Source organism: Prosopis cineraria, unplaced genomic scaffold (assembly GCF_029017545.1).
Source record: "Prosopis cineraria cultivar Desert tree isolate PC_DT_omini unplaced genomic scaffold, ASM2901754v1 PC11, whole genome shotgun sequence".
In the NCBI taxonomy this organism is placed as follows: Eukaryota; Viridiplantae; Streptophyta; class Magnoliopsida; order Fabales; family Fabaceae; genus Prosopis; species Prosopis cineraria.
The window spans coordinates 17,538,047-17,554,556 of NW_026555342.1; the positions used below are offsets into that span (position 1 = coordinate 17,538,047).

The following is a 16,510-nucleotide window of genomic DNA, read 5'->3' on the forward strand; positions in this document are numbered from 1 at the left end:
TTTAGGAGACTTTGTCAACATTTTTTAAACTTCATTCATTTTCCTAAATTACTTAAAATCCTAGGTTAATTAGGAATTTAAATTTTTGAAATAGTTTGAAGGTGATAACATTCACATTTGTTCTATTCTTCTTTAGGTAGTGACATATAGATTGTAATTGGATGAATGCTAGACGAACAAATGATGAGTATGATAAGGGGGTGAAGGAGTTTTTGAAATTTGTTAAGAAAAATGTTGTAGATAATAATGGGAGTTTCTATTATTCTTGTGTAAATTGCTTGAATAAGAGGAGATTAGGTGTTGCCAAAGTTATAGAGCACTTCATTTGTGATAGAATTTGTAAGAACTATATGGTATGGATTTGGTATGTTGACCAATTGGAAAATCATAGTAGCACATCTTAATATGTGGAAGTAGATAATGTTGATGATGTAGATATAGATGAAGATCGGTTAGATGACATTACTCATAATGTTGGGGAAAAGGCCTTTGAATGAGCATATGTGTATGATAACTTGTACACTGACATAGAGAACCCTATTATACCTAAGGTGTATCAGTTTCATTATGTTGTTTAGGGTGTTAAAATTGGTCACCTTGAAGGCAAAAGCTGGGTGGAGTGACTAGAGTTTTACATGATCACTAGAGTTACCCCAAATAATGTCATCGAAAGGCAATGTGCTATCAAATCATTATTATGATGCTAAGAAGATCTTGTGCCTAATGGGCATGAATTTCAAAAGGATACATGCATGCCCTAATGATTATGTGCTATATAAAAAAGAGCTTGAAAGGGACAAGTGTCCAAAATGTGAGGCACTATAATATAAAGAGAAAAGGGGCTCCTGTAAAGGTCTTATGGTATCTTCTAATTACACTAAGGTTCAAGTGCTTGTTTGTTAATACTAATAATGCAAAGAACTTAAGGTTGCTATAGATGAGAGGGTATTTGACAGAAAACAAACATCTAGCTGATGCTCCTCAATAGAAGAAAATTAATCAATTATTTACTGAATTTGGCAAGGAATCAAGAAACCTTAGGCTTGGACTTTCTACCAATAGAATGAATCCTTACGGTAGTCTTAGCAGTATACATATATAGCTCATGGCTTTTTCTTTTAGTGATTTATAACCTATCATTATGACTGTGCTTGAAGCAAAAGTACATGATGTTATCTATGTTGATTTCAGGACCAAAACAACCTAGAAATGATATTGATATTTATCTAAGGCTTTTGATTGAAGAATTGAAAGAGCTATGAGAAGTAGGTGTGGATGTGTTTGACATAAATCAAAAGGAGAGTTTTAAGTTAGGTGTTATGATCTTTTACACTATAAACAACTTTCCTGCATTTAAGAATTTATCCGGGTACAATATCAAGAGTCATAATGTATGTCCAACTTGTGAAGAAGGCACATGCTACTATCAACTTCAATATAGAAGTTGAAAAAGCTTTCTATGGTCACCAAGAGCACCTTCGCACTTCGGATGCCTTGATTGAGGAGCAAGTCTATGAACGAGTGACAGATATCAATATTATCCTTGGTAAAACTCAAAAGAATTCAAGTGCTAAAAATATATTAAAAAAACGGTCTAAGAAGATCATGTAAGAGTAGTGGTAGAATCTGACAAGGTCAAGACTGTATTTGAAGTTGTTGGTACTTTTATTGATTGGCCCTAGAGACTTATAAGTATCGTTCAAGTTATGGTACATATTGTCTTGCATTTTATTAAATATTTCTTTCCTATCATGTTTTTTATTAACTATCCCTCACCTTTTCAACTTTCCTTGTCAAATCTTCCCCCACCAAAACTTCCACAACCCTTGTTGCCACCCCTGTTGCAACCATAGCCACTGCAATTGATTCCTCTCTAATAAATTTTTTTACTATGATAATTCATTCAAAAAAAATTGTAAAGGAAAAGGATGTTATGGGTATAGAGAATCCAATTATGATTAAACAGGAATCTTTATGTCTTTTATGAATATAATTAGCTAACTTATCAAATTTAGTCAACTAACATGATTGCATTATCGTAAGTACCTCTATCGTTTATGCATCACATTGAGTAAAGGCAATAACTTTGAAATTCTTTACCCGTATCACATAACAAAGAAAGGGAATACTCTGGAATAAGGTCCTCATACCTCTAATAGTGAAGTCAAGAAGGATGTTTTCATGGTTCCATACATGTGAGTGTAAGGACCAGTTTTAAGTTAGTAGCTTTGTATTTTTTTTTTGCTAAATATGGATTTATTCTAACTCACCCTACTATTTTGCAAGGACCATCGATAGCTAATTGTTCTTTTACTGAAGAGTAACACGATCTGCTTCTTATACTTCCTCTAATACAAACCAAACAAGGACATAAAGAAAATGATAGTCTCATAAGTGTACTTGTACAAAAATTATTTAATTCAATTTTTTATGAATATATTAGCTACTATCTCATGATCTTAATCACAAGGCAATGAAAATATACCAAATAATGGTCCTGAAAAAGCACACACATGAACTCAAGGATCCTACGTGGATCAAGCCAAAGATAAGTGAATGTAATCCTTTATTAACTTGTTTGATTATTAAGCCTTATTATCGATTTCTTGTATACATGCTTTTATACAGAGTCATAGGCAACCACATAAGACTAGTTTGTATGGCATATATTGGATAAGGCATATGCTGAACATTATCACATTGGGAATGAATGAATTTACTAATGAGGTAAATATATTTTAAAAAGCTCATTTTATTGTTCTTTGAATTAGTTAGTCAATGTTTTAATTGTAATTTTATACTTTAATTTAGATATTTGACATTGCAAATCCATTTTTTGAGGATGAGGTTGATAACATCATCACACGCCAGGTACAATATTTTGTGTATGTATGTGAGGTTTAGGCAGTTTTTTGAAAAATTGTATATACCATTGGAGTTTTATGTAGTTTCTTTTGAATTTTGGATTCTTTATATGTACTGGGACTAGTTAGTTGGCGATAAATTGTATAAAATATTTTTATTTGCAAGAACTGAGGAAAAAAGTAGAAATAGATGAAACTGTATAAAAAAAATAAGGCTTACAATAGCAATTATGACTATAACCACTGATGAAAATACACTTTAATAACAATGATTATGAGAAAATACACTTTTAACAACAGTTACCATAACCAATGTTGAAAATGTCATTTTCAATAGCGGTTATCATCATAACTCTATTGCAAGTATATTTTCAATAGCAGTTATAGTGATAACTGCTGTTGAAAGTTCCAAAAAAATAAAAAAATTCAAAACAATTGACAACTTTGAATAACAGTTTTTGAACCACTATTGAATTTTTTGTTGTTGTTGAAAGTCATTGACTTTTAATAGCCCCTGTAATAATAGTGGTTGGACAATTGCTATTGATATTGTTTTTTACCTGCTGTTAAATGTCTATCCTGTATTAGTGAATTTTCATATTCTAGAAATTTAAACTTCCCCTAGCATCTACTTTTCTTATCCTCTAAAGGCATAAATTAGAGAATCAGATTCACAACATCCTTAGGAAAGATTTAAAATAGAAATAGCCCTCTCAAATTAGGAGCTCCAACAATCCAATCTAGGAGAATCTAACCTTGGAGAGAACCTTTGATCTAATGGATGGCAGTTAGCGTTTCAATGAAAACTGCAAAATCATCTTGCTGCAGTTAGAGAAAATCTAAGGAAGCTTGGGGTGGAGGAGTATGGTGGTTAGGTTTAGTTAAGGAGGGATGGTGAGGTTCAAGATGGTATAGAGACGATGAGAGAGAGAGAAGGGGGAAGTGAGGGTTAGAATGAGACAAAAGGAATGGGGGCGAACATGTCATTTCTCACCAAATCAGAATGACAAATAAATCCCTAGGAACTAGAAAATAATTATTACATTTCACAATACTGTCATTTGAATATTTCTAAGGTATTTTATTATCATTCTCCCTTTATTAAATTATATTTATTTTGTGTTCATTGTCCATAGTATGAGAAAGCCATATTAATAAAATTTATTCCATACTCTATCCACCTTATCATCTTTTCTGGATAAAAGCAAGACAAAAGGTTATAATCAGATCGATCAATTTAATCTACTTGTGACTCCATCACATTTCATTTGGCTTTATTTTATTTACGAACGATTTGATTTGTTCTATCTCCTATTCTAGCTAATTAAACTCCCAAACAAACCGTATATTTTTAAATCATCTAATAAAAAAACCATCTAAGTACTTACCAAAAAAACCATCTACGTGAAATTTGTTATGGAATTAACTTATACAAACACGTGTATTTCTTAACTTGTATATAATACATTCAAAGTCCGATACCAATGAATGAGTTCACAGCAAAGTCACAAATTGTAAACTTAATTAGGTTCACTATTAAAGCAATAAAAAATATACGTAAGAAAACAAGTATAAAAGGGAAAATGCCCAGAGTTCCAAAACCAACAAATCAGATCACGGAAAAAAGATTTTATTTTAGGCTGCTAGTTTACGTGTTTACCACAACCAATTATAAGTTAAAACTTTGACCGATTTCATTACAGTTTAAATTAAATTAATATTCTTGGAAAACGCTAGGTCCTAAACCAACCAAACGGTCCACCGCATAGTATAAGAGTTTATCACATTTACACGTTTGTTGTCAGGTTTTAGGTTTCATAGCATTTGGATTCTCTTAATAAATTATCTAAGTTATCTATAGATGCTGTCTTTTATGACTGCATCTTTTTAGCACTCCTCTTGTTGTCATCGTGAATCTAGTTGCCCCCTAGCCGTAAGGAAAATAACCACATAGAATAATAATCTAGCACTCCTCTTATAATAATCATAGGATAATATAATTTTTTGCAAATTGCGTCATTAAAATATTTTGTAATACGATAAAATTAAGCCATTTGTCATACTTTAACTCTAATGTGATTGCCTCTCAAAATTGTTAGTGACTTGGCTTGATAGTTTGATTCTTAAAATTGTTAAAAAATGGGGAAAATTATAACAAAGGACTAGAAAAGAATAATATTTATTCTAGAGGATCTTAAAAATAGTTGTTATTTTCAAGGATAAACTATCAAAGTATAATCTAAAAAATACTATATTGCCCCTAATCATATGTCCTACATTTTTTTCTAACCTTATTTCACACGTTGTATTTGACAGTTACTAACACATTGTTTGAGAGAAAGCTATTTTTGCATATAACAAGTACATGAAAAAAAACAAACTCAAACAAAACTAATTAATGTCGAAAAATTGAAGTTAATGACCTCATCTCATCTCTCTTAAAAATCCACAGATCCAGAGATTTAGACAGCACCTTCTTAGCAAAATTAAATAATTCTTTAAAATATTTTTTAAAATTATATTGATTTAATTTTTAAAAGTAAATATTTAAAAAAATTATATTGATTCAGTTATATAAAAGTAAACATTATAAAATTATATTGTTTTAATTCAATTTAATACTACTTTTTTTTAGTGTATTGTTGAAAACTACACAGCTTTATTTTTAAAAGAATATTTTTGTAACTTGGACAGTACTTCACGTTAATATTGAGGGTTGCGTCTTTTATGATAAAGTTATAATAGTCAATTACACTTATCTTGGTTCTTCATCTTAATTTTATTTTATTTTTCGTCTCTTATAATAATAAGTTTTAGTAGTATTAAATCCCTCTTCCTAATTTTCACACAAAAAAAATGTAACTTTCCAATTTTACCATTTTTTGCAATTAATACCATAATAAATTATTGTATAGGAATTCAAATGAAAATAACTAAATTAAATAAGGGGCAAACTTGAAAAAAAAAATTAATTGCTCTAATTTCACCTTGTATTAAGGATTAAAAAAATATTTCAAAATTTGACTTATTTTAAGAAGCGGAGATAGTAATTCTTAACAATAAAATAAGAAAAGTACGACACTCCTGCATTTGATTAATACAAGGCTGTTGGACTATTCCTGTTCGGACCAAACTCTAGGTTTTTAGTAATAATCTTTCATTGTTAACGAAAGATATATACATATATACTTGTGAAATCTCACGTATAAAGGACTTGTGGCTCGCTCTATATATATGGGACAATGCTATACAAGAAGAGCAATCCAAACGCTTAACATTCGTCACCCTTAAGTGAAAAATGGCTTCTCTTATCACTAAGTTGCTCCTCCTTCTCTGTCTATGCTATTCTCTCATTTGTCTCTCTTCTGGTGTTCCTAATGGGTATTCCATTTTGAACCAAGATCTTGACAAGTACGATTCTAAGAAACAAATCTTCCATCTATTCCAAGAGTGGAAGACGGAGACTGAACGAGAATACCAAACCCTAGAAGAGGAGGCAATGCGATTTCAGATTTTCAAAAACAATTTGGAGCATATTAGAGAGAGAAATGCAAAAAGAAAGTCATCCAATGACTATAGTTTAGCTTTGAACAAGTTTTCGGATATGAGTTATGAAGAGTTCAGCAAAATCTACTTACATGAGATGAAAGAGCCCGTAATTGAAAGCAACAAGAGAAAAATGGTGTCAAATGACGAATCCTGTCCTGAAGCACCTTCTTCCTTGGATTGGAGGTTGTCTGGAGCTGTAACTTATGTTAAAGACCAAGGCTCATGTGGTAAGTTTAAATTAACTGAGTTTTTTACAGCCTGAATGAAGCATATATCACAGAAGCATATTAATAACTAAAAATCATTCCTACTGTACACAGGTAGCTGTTGGGCATTCTCTGCAACTGGAGCCATAGAAGGAATAACTCAAATTGTAACACAAAATCTTCCATATCTTTCTGAACAACAACTCATATCTTGTGATACGAATAACAATGGTTGCCAAGGGGGGTGGCACTATAAGGCATTGGATTATGTCATGAGAAATGGTATTGCTACTGAAAGGGATTATCCATATACAGCTAGCGATAGTGCATGCAATTCCACTCAGGCTAGTGTTTAATATTCTTTCCCTTGACTTCTTTGCTTGTGTCGATTGGTTAGTTAAAGTGTTTTACTGTTTAATTCTGGTTTAACACTCTTTTTCTTTAATTATATGATTCAGGAACAAATGAAATTTGTTACTATTGATGGCTATGGTTATTGGTGGAAGACACCTATATCAGAAGATTCTCTCTTTTGTTATGTCTTCAAGCAACCTATTAGTGTTTCCATATATGCAAGCCCACATTTTAAGTCCTACGGAAGTGTAAGTCATCCATATCGATCTTCATTAGATGCACAGAACTGATTCCCCAATAAATTAATGAAAAGAACCATAAATAAACAAGTTAATCAATGGTGGTTTGTTTCTCGTGTTTTTATCACATGCATCACTACTATCCATTATATTTGCAGGGAATCTTTAGCGGGGATGATTGCACAAACAATTCTACATGTAGTCATAATCATGCTGTATTAATCGTCGGATATGGTTCATCGGGTACGGATCAAGATTACTGGATTGTGAAAAACTCATGGGGGCACACTTGGGGACAGTGTGGTTACATCTTGGTGAAGAGGAACACTGGTACTACTCAAGGAGTGTGTAACATACATTGCTCTGGTTCTTTCCCAATGAAAGACACACCAACTTTGAAGCTTGCTTCCTCTATATGAAGAACAGCAATAGTAAATAAAGCCATGTAATATATAGTCATGTGCTGGGCGACTTGGGCTTTTGTACACTATGTATTAGGCACGAATAAATGGCAAATGATTTGCCTTCAAATGAAGCTTAATTATGTAAGCTCTAGTTATGAATAAAACTTTCTATATGTGGTTCAACTTTTGATCTTCCAAAAGAAAGAGTGCATCGTTCTGATGAAAGTTATCACTGAAGTAGTTTCTGAATATTAAAATTGTTTCTTTAATTAATCTTAATTAAGCCAGCATGAAAGTGAGCTGGAAAAAAGTAAAGTCAAAGTTTATCCAAAAAAAAATTAAAGTCAAAGAAATAAAAATGATAAACTATATTCTTATTGCGTCATTTAGTGAACTACAGCACCTAAATTATTTTTTTATTTTTTATTTTTATACAGTAAAGTAAGAACAGATGTGGGGCCTGCAGTGAAAACATGTTTAAAGGTTAATTTGTTCTTGTTTAACTACACATGCAAGCCAAGTCATTAACATATTTACACATTAAATTAGTCTAAAAGTCAATGTATATTTTAAAACTTAAAGGACTAACATAATAATTTAAGAAAATGTAAGGAATTAAATTGATAACAAATAAATTTGAGGAATTAAAAATTTTATTATACATATTATTTGATAATTAATATAGTATTGTTCTTCACATCAATATCAAAATTAATAAAATATAAAATTTGTAGCAAACTACAATATTATCAAATTATGGGTGCTGTAATTCATTTTTGAAACCCTATGCAAGCTCATATAATTATTAGTGCAGACAAATTAACCAAGTGTATATTTAATCTCGTTTTCAGGAAAAATGCTCACTCCCAATGGAGGCAAAGAGAAGCATCAATGATTGTATTAATAATTAGAGTTGGTCACAATGCTACGCCAGGTCATATCCTTCTGCATGAGCAACACCACAAAGAACAATAACAATAAAGAATAAAGAATAGCGAATAATGAATGGGCTAGGCCTGTACACATAATTAACAGAATGATCAAAGACTAAGACAACTTGGGCTTGACCGTGTTGGGCTTCCTATCTCATTTTGAACTCTATCATTCCCCCTCAAGCATGAGGCAACAAGGGTAAGACCGAGTTTGTCCCTAAGCAAGACAAAACAAGTTGAAGCAAGCGGTTTGGTAAGCATATCAGTAAGTTGATCGGTGGAAAGAATAAACCGAATAGTGATTTGCTTGGCCAGGACAAGATCACGAACAAAGTTGCTTTGTTCGAGCATGGAAGACAAGATTAGAAAATAAAGCTGAAGCACTAATGTTCTCACCTTATGGTGGAAGCATGTTTCGGTGGCAAACACAGCTCATTCATTAGAGAATGAAACCACGTCAACTCAGCAGAAAGTATGTGCCAAAGCCTTCTATTCTGATTCAGCACTTGATCTAGCAACAACATATTGCTCTCTTTGATGACCATGAAACAAGTGTGTCACCAAAGAAAACAAAATATCCACCAGTGGAATATCTATCATCTAGATAGGAAGCACAATCAGCATCGAAGTAGGCAACAAAGTAAAGAAAATCATGTTCTTAATATGAAAACTAAGATTAATAGTACCCTGCAGATAACGCAGCAAATGCTTAATCGCTTTCCAATGATGAATTTTTGATTCAGACAAGAACTTACTCAACTTACTGACATCTGGGTGAGTATTAGCCAAACACTACAACCAACCAACAATCTTACGATAGGCACTGCTATCTATATCAACCAAAGGAGCACTATCATATTCAAAGAGGCTTTGTTCTAATGTTTTAAAATTGGACCGGACATCAAATTGAAAAGACTAATAGTTTGCAATTTTTATGGTTAAATCGATTGTCGAACCGGTATGTAATAATTAAATATAAATTAAATAAAAATAAAATTATATACATTATACACACACACTATATGTAAGAAATAAATTTGCCTTATATCTATTTCTTAATAAAACAATATTACATAACTATAAATCAATAATATCATAAACTGTAATTTTATTATTTTTGAAACAAATTTTAATAATTAATTGATACGGATTATTAATTAAGATCAATAGGTGAAAAAAGAACGTAGGAAAACAAAGAATTTAAAAATATTTATTTATTTATCTTAATTAAGAAAATAAAACTAAAGAAACCCCATTCGGACGTCAGATTGCTTTTTTTTTTTTTTTCTGTGACAAAAGATGAAAAGCATTTGTCAAATCCAAACCCAACTTTTCAATTATCTTTCATTAATGCATTCCTATCTTCCTTCCTTGTGTTAGCACTCGGTGCTTATCGCAGCGCTCATCACACGTGATCAAATTATGAGCTTTAATTTTATTTTGAAATTATCCCTGTCATTTATTTTAAATTAATTTTTAAATATTATAAATATTATATTTATTAATATAAAAATTGTAAAAAAATTTGGTGTTAAATCTGGGATGTAATGACCCAGGAATTTGAGTAAAAATGAAGTTTATAATAAGATGTTTTAAGAATAATAAAATTATTATTATTATTATTATTATTATTATTATTATTATTATTTTAAAATGGAATCAATCAAAATTATTTGTGGTACAGTAGTAACCTTGCTTGCTGAGCAATCTTAAGTTTTGGAGTTTGAATTTTCTCTTAAATTAGGAGAAATTTGTTTAGTTATAAATTATTTAAAGTTTCATTAACCGTTATGAAATCATATTTGGTGTGGGTGCTAATTATTTTTGAATTTAACTGAAATTTTGTGAAAAACGTTGATCAAGAAATTATTGTAAGTTTAACTTGAGTAATGCAACAAATTTTATAATTATAGAAGTTATTGTAGTCAGTGGAATATTTGATGTGATATGTATGGAAAATTGGAGCTAAAATATAATGACCTTAAATTAAAAAAATAAAATAAAAAATAAAAAAAATTAAAAGTTAACTTAATTAGTATTTTAGTTAAATCAGATTTATAATAAGTGAAAATTGATAGTTTAATAAAATTTATGTTAGTAATTTTTTTGAAGTTTCAAAGTTTGAATTTTATTAAGTAAAAAATTTTGATTTTATTTTTTTAAAATTATAGGTAAATTTTGTGCCCTTTTTTTCTAATTTTTCTTGTGCCATGTCTTGTAATTTTCTCCAATTTGTCATTAGATGAAATATTTTTCTCTCCTCTGCCATTTGAACCCCAGAAGCTACGAGAGAGAGTGAGACGCTTCATTTTTTTTTTTTATTCTTCTTCCAGTCGTTCGAGAGAGAGAGCGATAGCCTCAATCATCAGACCTCAGATGGATTCCCTTCCTCCGTTCACCTCCTCTGTCGTTCCCTGCTGCTAGTCCGTCGTCCTCTTCTGCCAGCCCGTCGCCGGTCAGTTTCCGCCGTAGGTTCGCCGCTTTTGAGGTCTTCGTCTCCTCCTCCTTCTCTGCCCCTGTCATTGTTGATTGAGCTGTGCCTCCTCGCCGTTGCGTTCAGACTCTAGGAGGTTACAGTCATCGGATTTTTCTCCCCTGTTTTTGTTCTTTGCTCTGTGTCAACGGTGGTCTCTAGATGTGTACTCGGCCTCTATTTCTCCTTCCCTCTAAGCTGCAGAATGTTGAGTGGGTGTGTGTCCTTTGCGGTAGGAGGTTCGGACTGTGGTTGTCTCTTCCCTTGCACTACCATCACTCTTCCTCTGCCTCTGTCATCGGGACCTTCATCATCATCTTCTCTTGCTTCAAGGTGTTTGAAAGAAGGGAAGCTTAATCGGTGGAATTGCAAGGAGTGAGTTTTAAACCTTAATTGTACTGCTGAGAAGTGAACAGTGACTCAATAACTCGTTAACAAATTCATTTTCATAAAATTATTGATTTAGCATAGTGACATGCCCTCTCTTTTATTTATATAATTATTTTTATTTTGCAAGAATAAATGATAAAATATTTTAATTTATTTATTTATATAATTATTTATTTATTTTAGTTTATAATTTTAATTTTTTATCTAACATAAAAATGTTTTTATTGTACTATATTTTATTGAACATGTTGGGTTTATTTTTTAATTGACCATCTAAAAGTATCTGTTATATTGAGAATGTTGAATTTATATTTAAAAAATGAATTAACTTTCATGATTCATGTATGAGATATATAATGATGAATTCATTTGAACATAATAAGGAATGTTGAAAAGAGATAGTATATTGATTTTATCGACCCATGCATGTTTGATTTAAAATGTGGGATTGAATTAGAACACTGGTTGCTAATAATAGTATTGTTAGCCCTTGACACGTTATGGTACACCTAGCTAGCAGGGTACTTAGGAGATGCTAAGCTTGTGCGATGGCCAACGCACATGGAATGGAGGGATGGTTATTTGTGAGCATTGTACTCATGCTTGTTTTCGTGGGCCTTGTGCCTGCACTTGTTTTGTGGCTTTAAACCGTGTTTGATTACTTACCCTTGTAAATTATGTGTCTATGTTTGTCGGTTATTTACCCTCATGGACTGTGTATCCACACTTATTAATCGTTCTAATGAAGTCCTACTGAAATAAGAATTTTTATAAACTTATTAATTTTAACTTCTTTTTTGATTAAATAATTTGATATTTGATTGTATATGATTTTATAAGCTGAAATTATACAACTCAATTGTAAACAAGGATTATAACTTGGAAGTTTCTTTATTATTTTTAATCTACTATGTACCTAATTGGTTTATGTATTTATATAAATTGTTATCATACATAACATGATTTCATTATAATAATGGTTATGTTTTTATGGGACTCATAACTGTTTTATAAATATTTCTTCCCTTTTACTTGATTGAAATTTAAATTGGGACGTTATTCATTGAAAATTTATTTTGATCTCAGATTCATTAGTCAATGCTGAACTTTTTGCTAACTTTTGAGGGGATTTTAGCTATGCTTGGAGGAAATCTGTTAGACATTCTCTCTTTTTTTGGTGCAAATGAAAAAAAACTTCTATATTTTATCTCTAAAAAGGTACAGTTATGTGCTTCACATATGCTATAGTTAGGATCTTTAATTTGATTATATGTTTTGTTTGTTGGCTGTAAGGAGTTGAGCTCTTGATTGTTATCGTATTTCATTTAAATATTGTGTTGCAGAGTTTTTAGGAGGCCTTACTTATAGACGATATTCTGCTGAAATTTCTACAAAAATAAAGAAGCTTGTATTATTATGAAAACTTTTAAGGATGTTATAATTTCAATATGAATATAATTACATTTTAAATATAAGACTTTCTTGATTTTAGGCTTAAGAGATATGTGATATGGTTGATATCTCGTGTCAGTCACCCTCTATTTTCGGGGAGTGACATGAGATGTCTAGAGTACATTTATATAATATGTAAAAAATAATAAAAAATTTTAATATTAAATTGATTCATCTAAATTATAACTAAACTATCCAAAATAGTCAAATTATAAAAATTATAAAAAATTTTAATATTAAATTGGAATTTTTAGATTAAATCTGCACTAGCCAAATTAGTAATAAACAAATTGATTAAAATTTTTTATATTTTTTTAAATTTTTATTTTGATAAATGTTATCAAAAAAAAAATTAAATTTAGATGGTCCAAACCTCATCAAATATTACAAGTATTATGCTTCTCATTCTTAAATGAGTACAGAAGATTGTCCAAATTTAATATCAAAATTTTTTATAATTTTTATATTAATAAATATAATATTAAAATATTTAAAAAATTAATTTATAATGAACGGTTGAGATCACAAGGTGAAATAAAAGGCCACCATTTGGCCACATAATGATGAGTGCTCAGTTCGAATGCAAATGCCTCTTGCTTCCATCTCTCCGGCTCTCTTTCATCACAGTGCTCCTTGCAAGTATCGATTAGGTTTTAGCCTCTCAGCTTTTCTATAAGTACTCACTAGCTTCGTCTGGGTTAGCAAAAGATACAAGAACTCTTGAGGACTCGAGCTTTCTTCATTCACCAAACGGTTAATGATATTTATTCTCTCTCTTTTTATCAATTTTTCCTCCTCTGTTCTATTATTCCCTCCATCTTTCCCATTTGTTCTCTCTTTTTCATTTTCAGTTTTCCTTCTCCTCCCCCTTCACGTCATTCTTTCTTGGATGATCGGTTCTCTTCAAACCACTTTGGTTTCCTGTTTTAATCCGGCTTTCAACTCAAAAGCCAGTTTTGGCCGACTCAAACTAGCTCAACCCCTTTAATGGTCCAAAGCTCTAAGCCGAACTGGTGAAGTGTCCGAGTGATGGCCGGACCATCTGGTCCGATCCGGCTTTCAAAACGCTGCTTTATTCCGTAGACATTGGCGGTTTACAAGTGGAGATGTTACCCATACACCATTTATCTAGTAAATCATTGATGTATTTGTGTTGGTTCAAATGAAAAACCACCCTGATCACTAGTAATCTCAATACCAAGAAATAGTGTGTAGATCCTTCAGAGAAAGTAAATCATTCAATTTCTGAACAAACTTCTACATACTCATCACATTACTCCCAATAATTAAAATATCATCCACACAAATGAGTATAATGATAATTTGTTCACTATTCTAAAAATAAAATAAGGAAGTATCACTTTTGCTATTGTGAAAATTCCATGAGAGAAGAGTCAACCGTAACTATCAAACCAAGCATGTTGACCTTGCTTTAACCCATATAACACACTCCATAAGCGACAAGCACGCTTAGGTCAATCAACAGCGACAAATTCCTTGAGTTGAGCCATGTAGACTATTTCAATGAGAAATCTATTCAGAAATGCATTTTTAATGTCAAGCTTTTTCATAGCCCAATTATGAGAGACAACAAGAGTGAGAACAACTCGAATAGGAGACGGCATAATCCTAGGACTACCGGTTTCCCTATAGTCAACACCAGGTTCCTGTAAGTATATATCCTTTAGCGACAAGTTGTGATTTATGTGGATCAGTAGAATGATTAGTTTTGACCCAATAGCAACCAACAAAATTATATGAGGGATGGAAGAGAACAAGATCCCAATTATGATTTTGAAGAAAAGAATAATATTCAACTACCTTGGCTTTCTTCCAATAATCTTGGGAGAGAGCTTGAGAAACTAATTGGGGCTCTGACTGCAAACAAACCGGATCATGTTGAACAAAGCCAACAATAGGCTTCTTAAGCTTAAAGATACCAACCTTAGCTCACGTTACCAAAATATGAACATTGCTAGAGGAATAATAGCTCTAAACAAAGTGGAGTTAGATAGCTCAGAAGAAATAATGGGGTCCAAAGGAATAGCATCAAATTAAGGAGAGACTAATAGGCCGGAAGATTGACTTGAGTTATCTAGATGAGCTAGAAGAAAATAAGATGAGCCGGCGCATGAAATTAGGCTTGGCTGAAAAGTGAATGGGCTAACAACTGAGGCCGGATCATCAATTGGCAGCAATGTCATATTGTCTAATGAGGACACATCATCATCTTCCTCATGATGCACGTTAATATTATGGTCCTCGGACGAAGGTACTGAAAAATCAGAATAGGGGACAAGATCAGATACCCAAGACTGAGGATGTTAATCATGAAGAACTGAATTTTGTGAATTAGATGTTGTTCCTAAACTTAAAAATTGAAAGTCATTATCGTTAAAGACTACATGACAAGAAATATAAATTCGCCTGAAAGGATTCATGCATTTATATCCTTTGCATGCAGGACTTAGCCCTATATAGGTGCATCACTCACTACAAAATTCAAGTTTCTGGTGATCGTAAGGTCGCAAACATGGAAAGCAAGCACAACCAAAAGTAGTTTTTCAATAGTGAATGAATGAATGAACTATTAAAACACTGAGTAAATTCTTCTTGATTGAAGGGACTATTAAAACATCTTTCAATAGTAAGTTTTCATTAGACCTAATGTATGATCATAAACATTCAAACCAGCACCATTTCTTACTACCAGTTTACTTTTAGCAGTCAGAGAACTAGAAACATTACCAATCTAATTAGTCATGTGGTTAGAGGCTCCACTGTCAAGATCACAAGCTGGGTCTTGTACGGTTTTAGAAGTGGTATAATAGGAGGTACGTATATCTTTGTTGTTCCTTGCCTTGGTCACAAAATTCCTATCATAGCGATAAGAACAATATTCCACTGTATGACCTTGAAGTGAGCACAACTGACAAGATGGTTTGTTGCTATTATTATGATATCAATTTTGGCTAGAATTACCACGAGCCAGGAAGGATGAGAGCCTGCCATACCCTGTGAAGTATGTCCAGTACTAGAAAAAGGGCCATCAGAATGAAAACTTAAGGCAATAAATGAGTTACCTATAGAGGTGATATTGTTGAGATGCTCAAGGTGTCGTTCATAGGTCAATAACACGAATGCAGGTCAATCCAAGTCATGTTCTCCTTATCTGCCAAATGGACCACCATATGAGTGTTTTCACCAGCAAGACCTAGCAGTGTCTACATAATTAAGTCAGACAACAAAATTAGATGACCTGCCAGAGTCATGTTATCTTAAATCAGAATCATCTTAGCAAAGTACTCCTCCACCTTGAGGGTTCCTTTTTGAGTCATCTGAAACTCATTCTTCATGAGCATTATCCTTGACCAATTATTGGTGCAAGTGAGGTCTGTAACCACATGCCAAATCTAGGATGTTGTTTGGCAGTGCATAACCTTAGACGTTATGTTTGCCGACAGCGAGTTGAGGAGCCAGCTGTAAATAACTTGGTTGGTGGAGTGCCAATCTTTAAATTCTAGATTCACCATGACATTATCTCCTTAAGGGATACTTCAGGAGGACTAGGCTTCATTTGAGTCACAAAACTCTCTAATCGATGACCTCTTAGCATAGACAACACCAAGTTATACTAGAGAATGTAG

General features: G+C 32.1%; 1 protein-coding gene across 1 annotated transcript; it reads left to right on the forward strand.

The window, feature by feature from the left end:
- Nucleotides 1-6,106: 6,106 nt before the first annotated feature.
- LOC129287250 (zingipain-1-like) lies at nt 6,107-7,799 on the forward strand. The gene is made up of 4 exons (XM_054923447.1): nt 6,107-6,640; nt 6,734-6,963; nt 7,078-7,221; nt 7,371-7,799. Exons 1-4 carry the CDS (start codon nt 6,163-6,165, stop codon nt 7,629-7,631), a joined length of 1,113 nt encoding a protein of 370 aa, XP_054779422.1. The 5' UTR covers nt 6,107-6,162; the 3' UTR covers nt 7,632-7,799.
- The last annotated feature ends 8,711 nt before the right edge of the window (nt 7,800-16,510 follow it).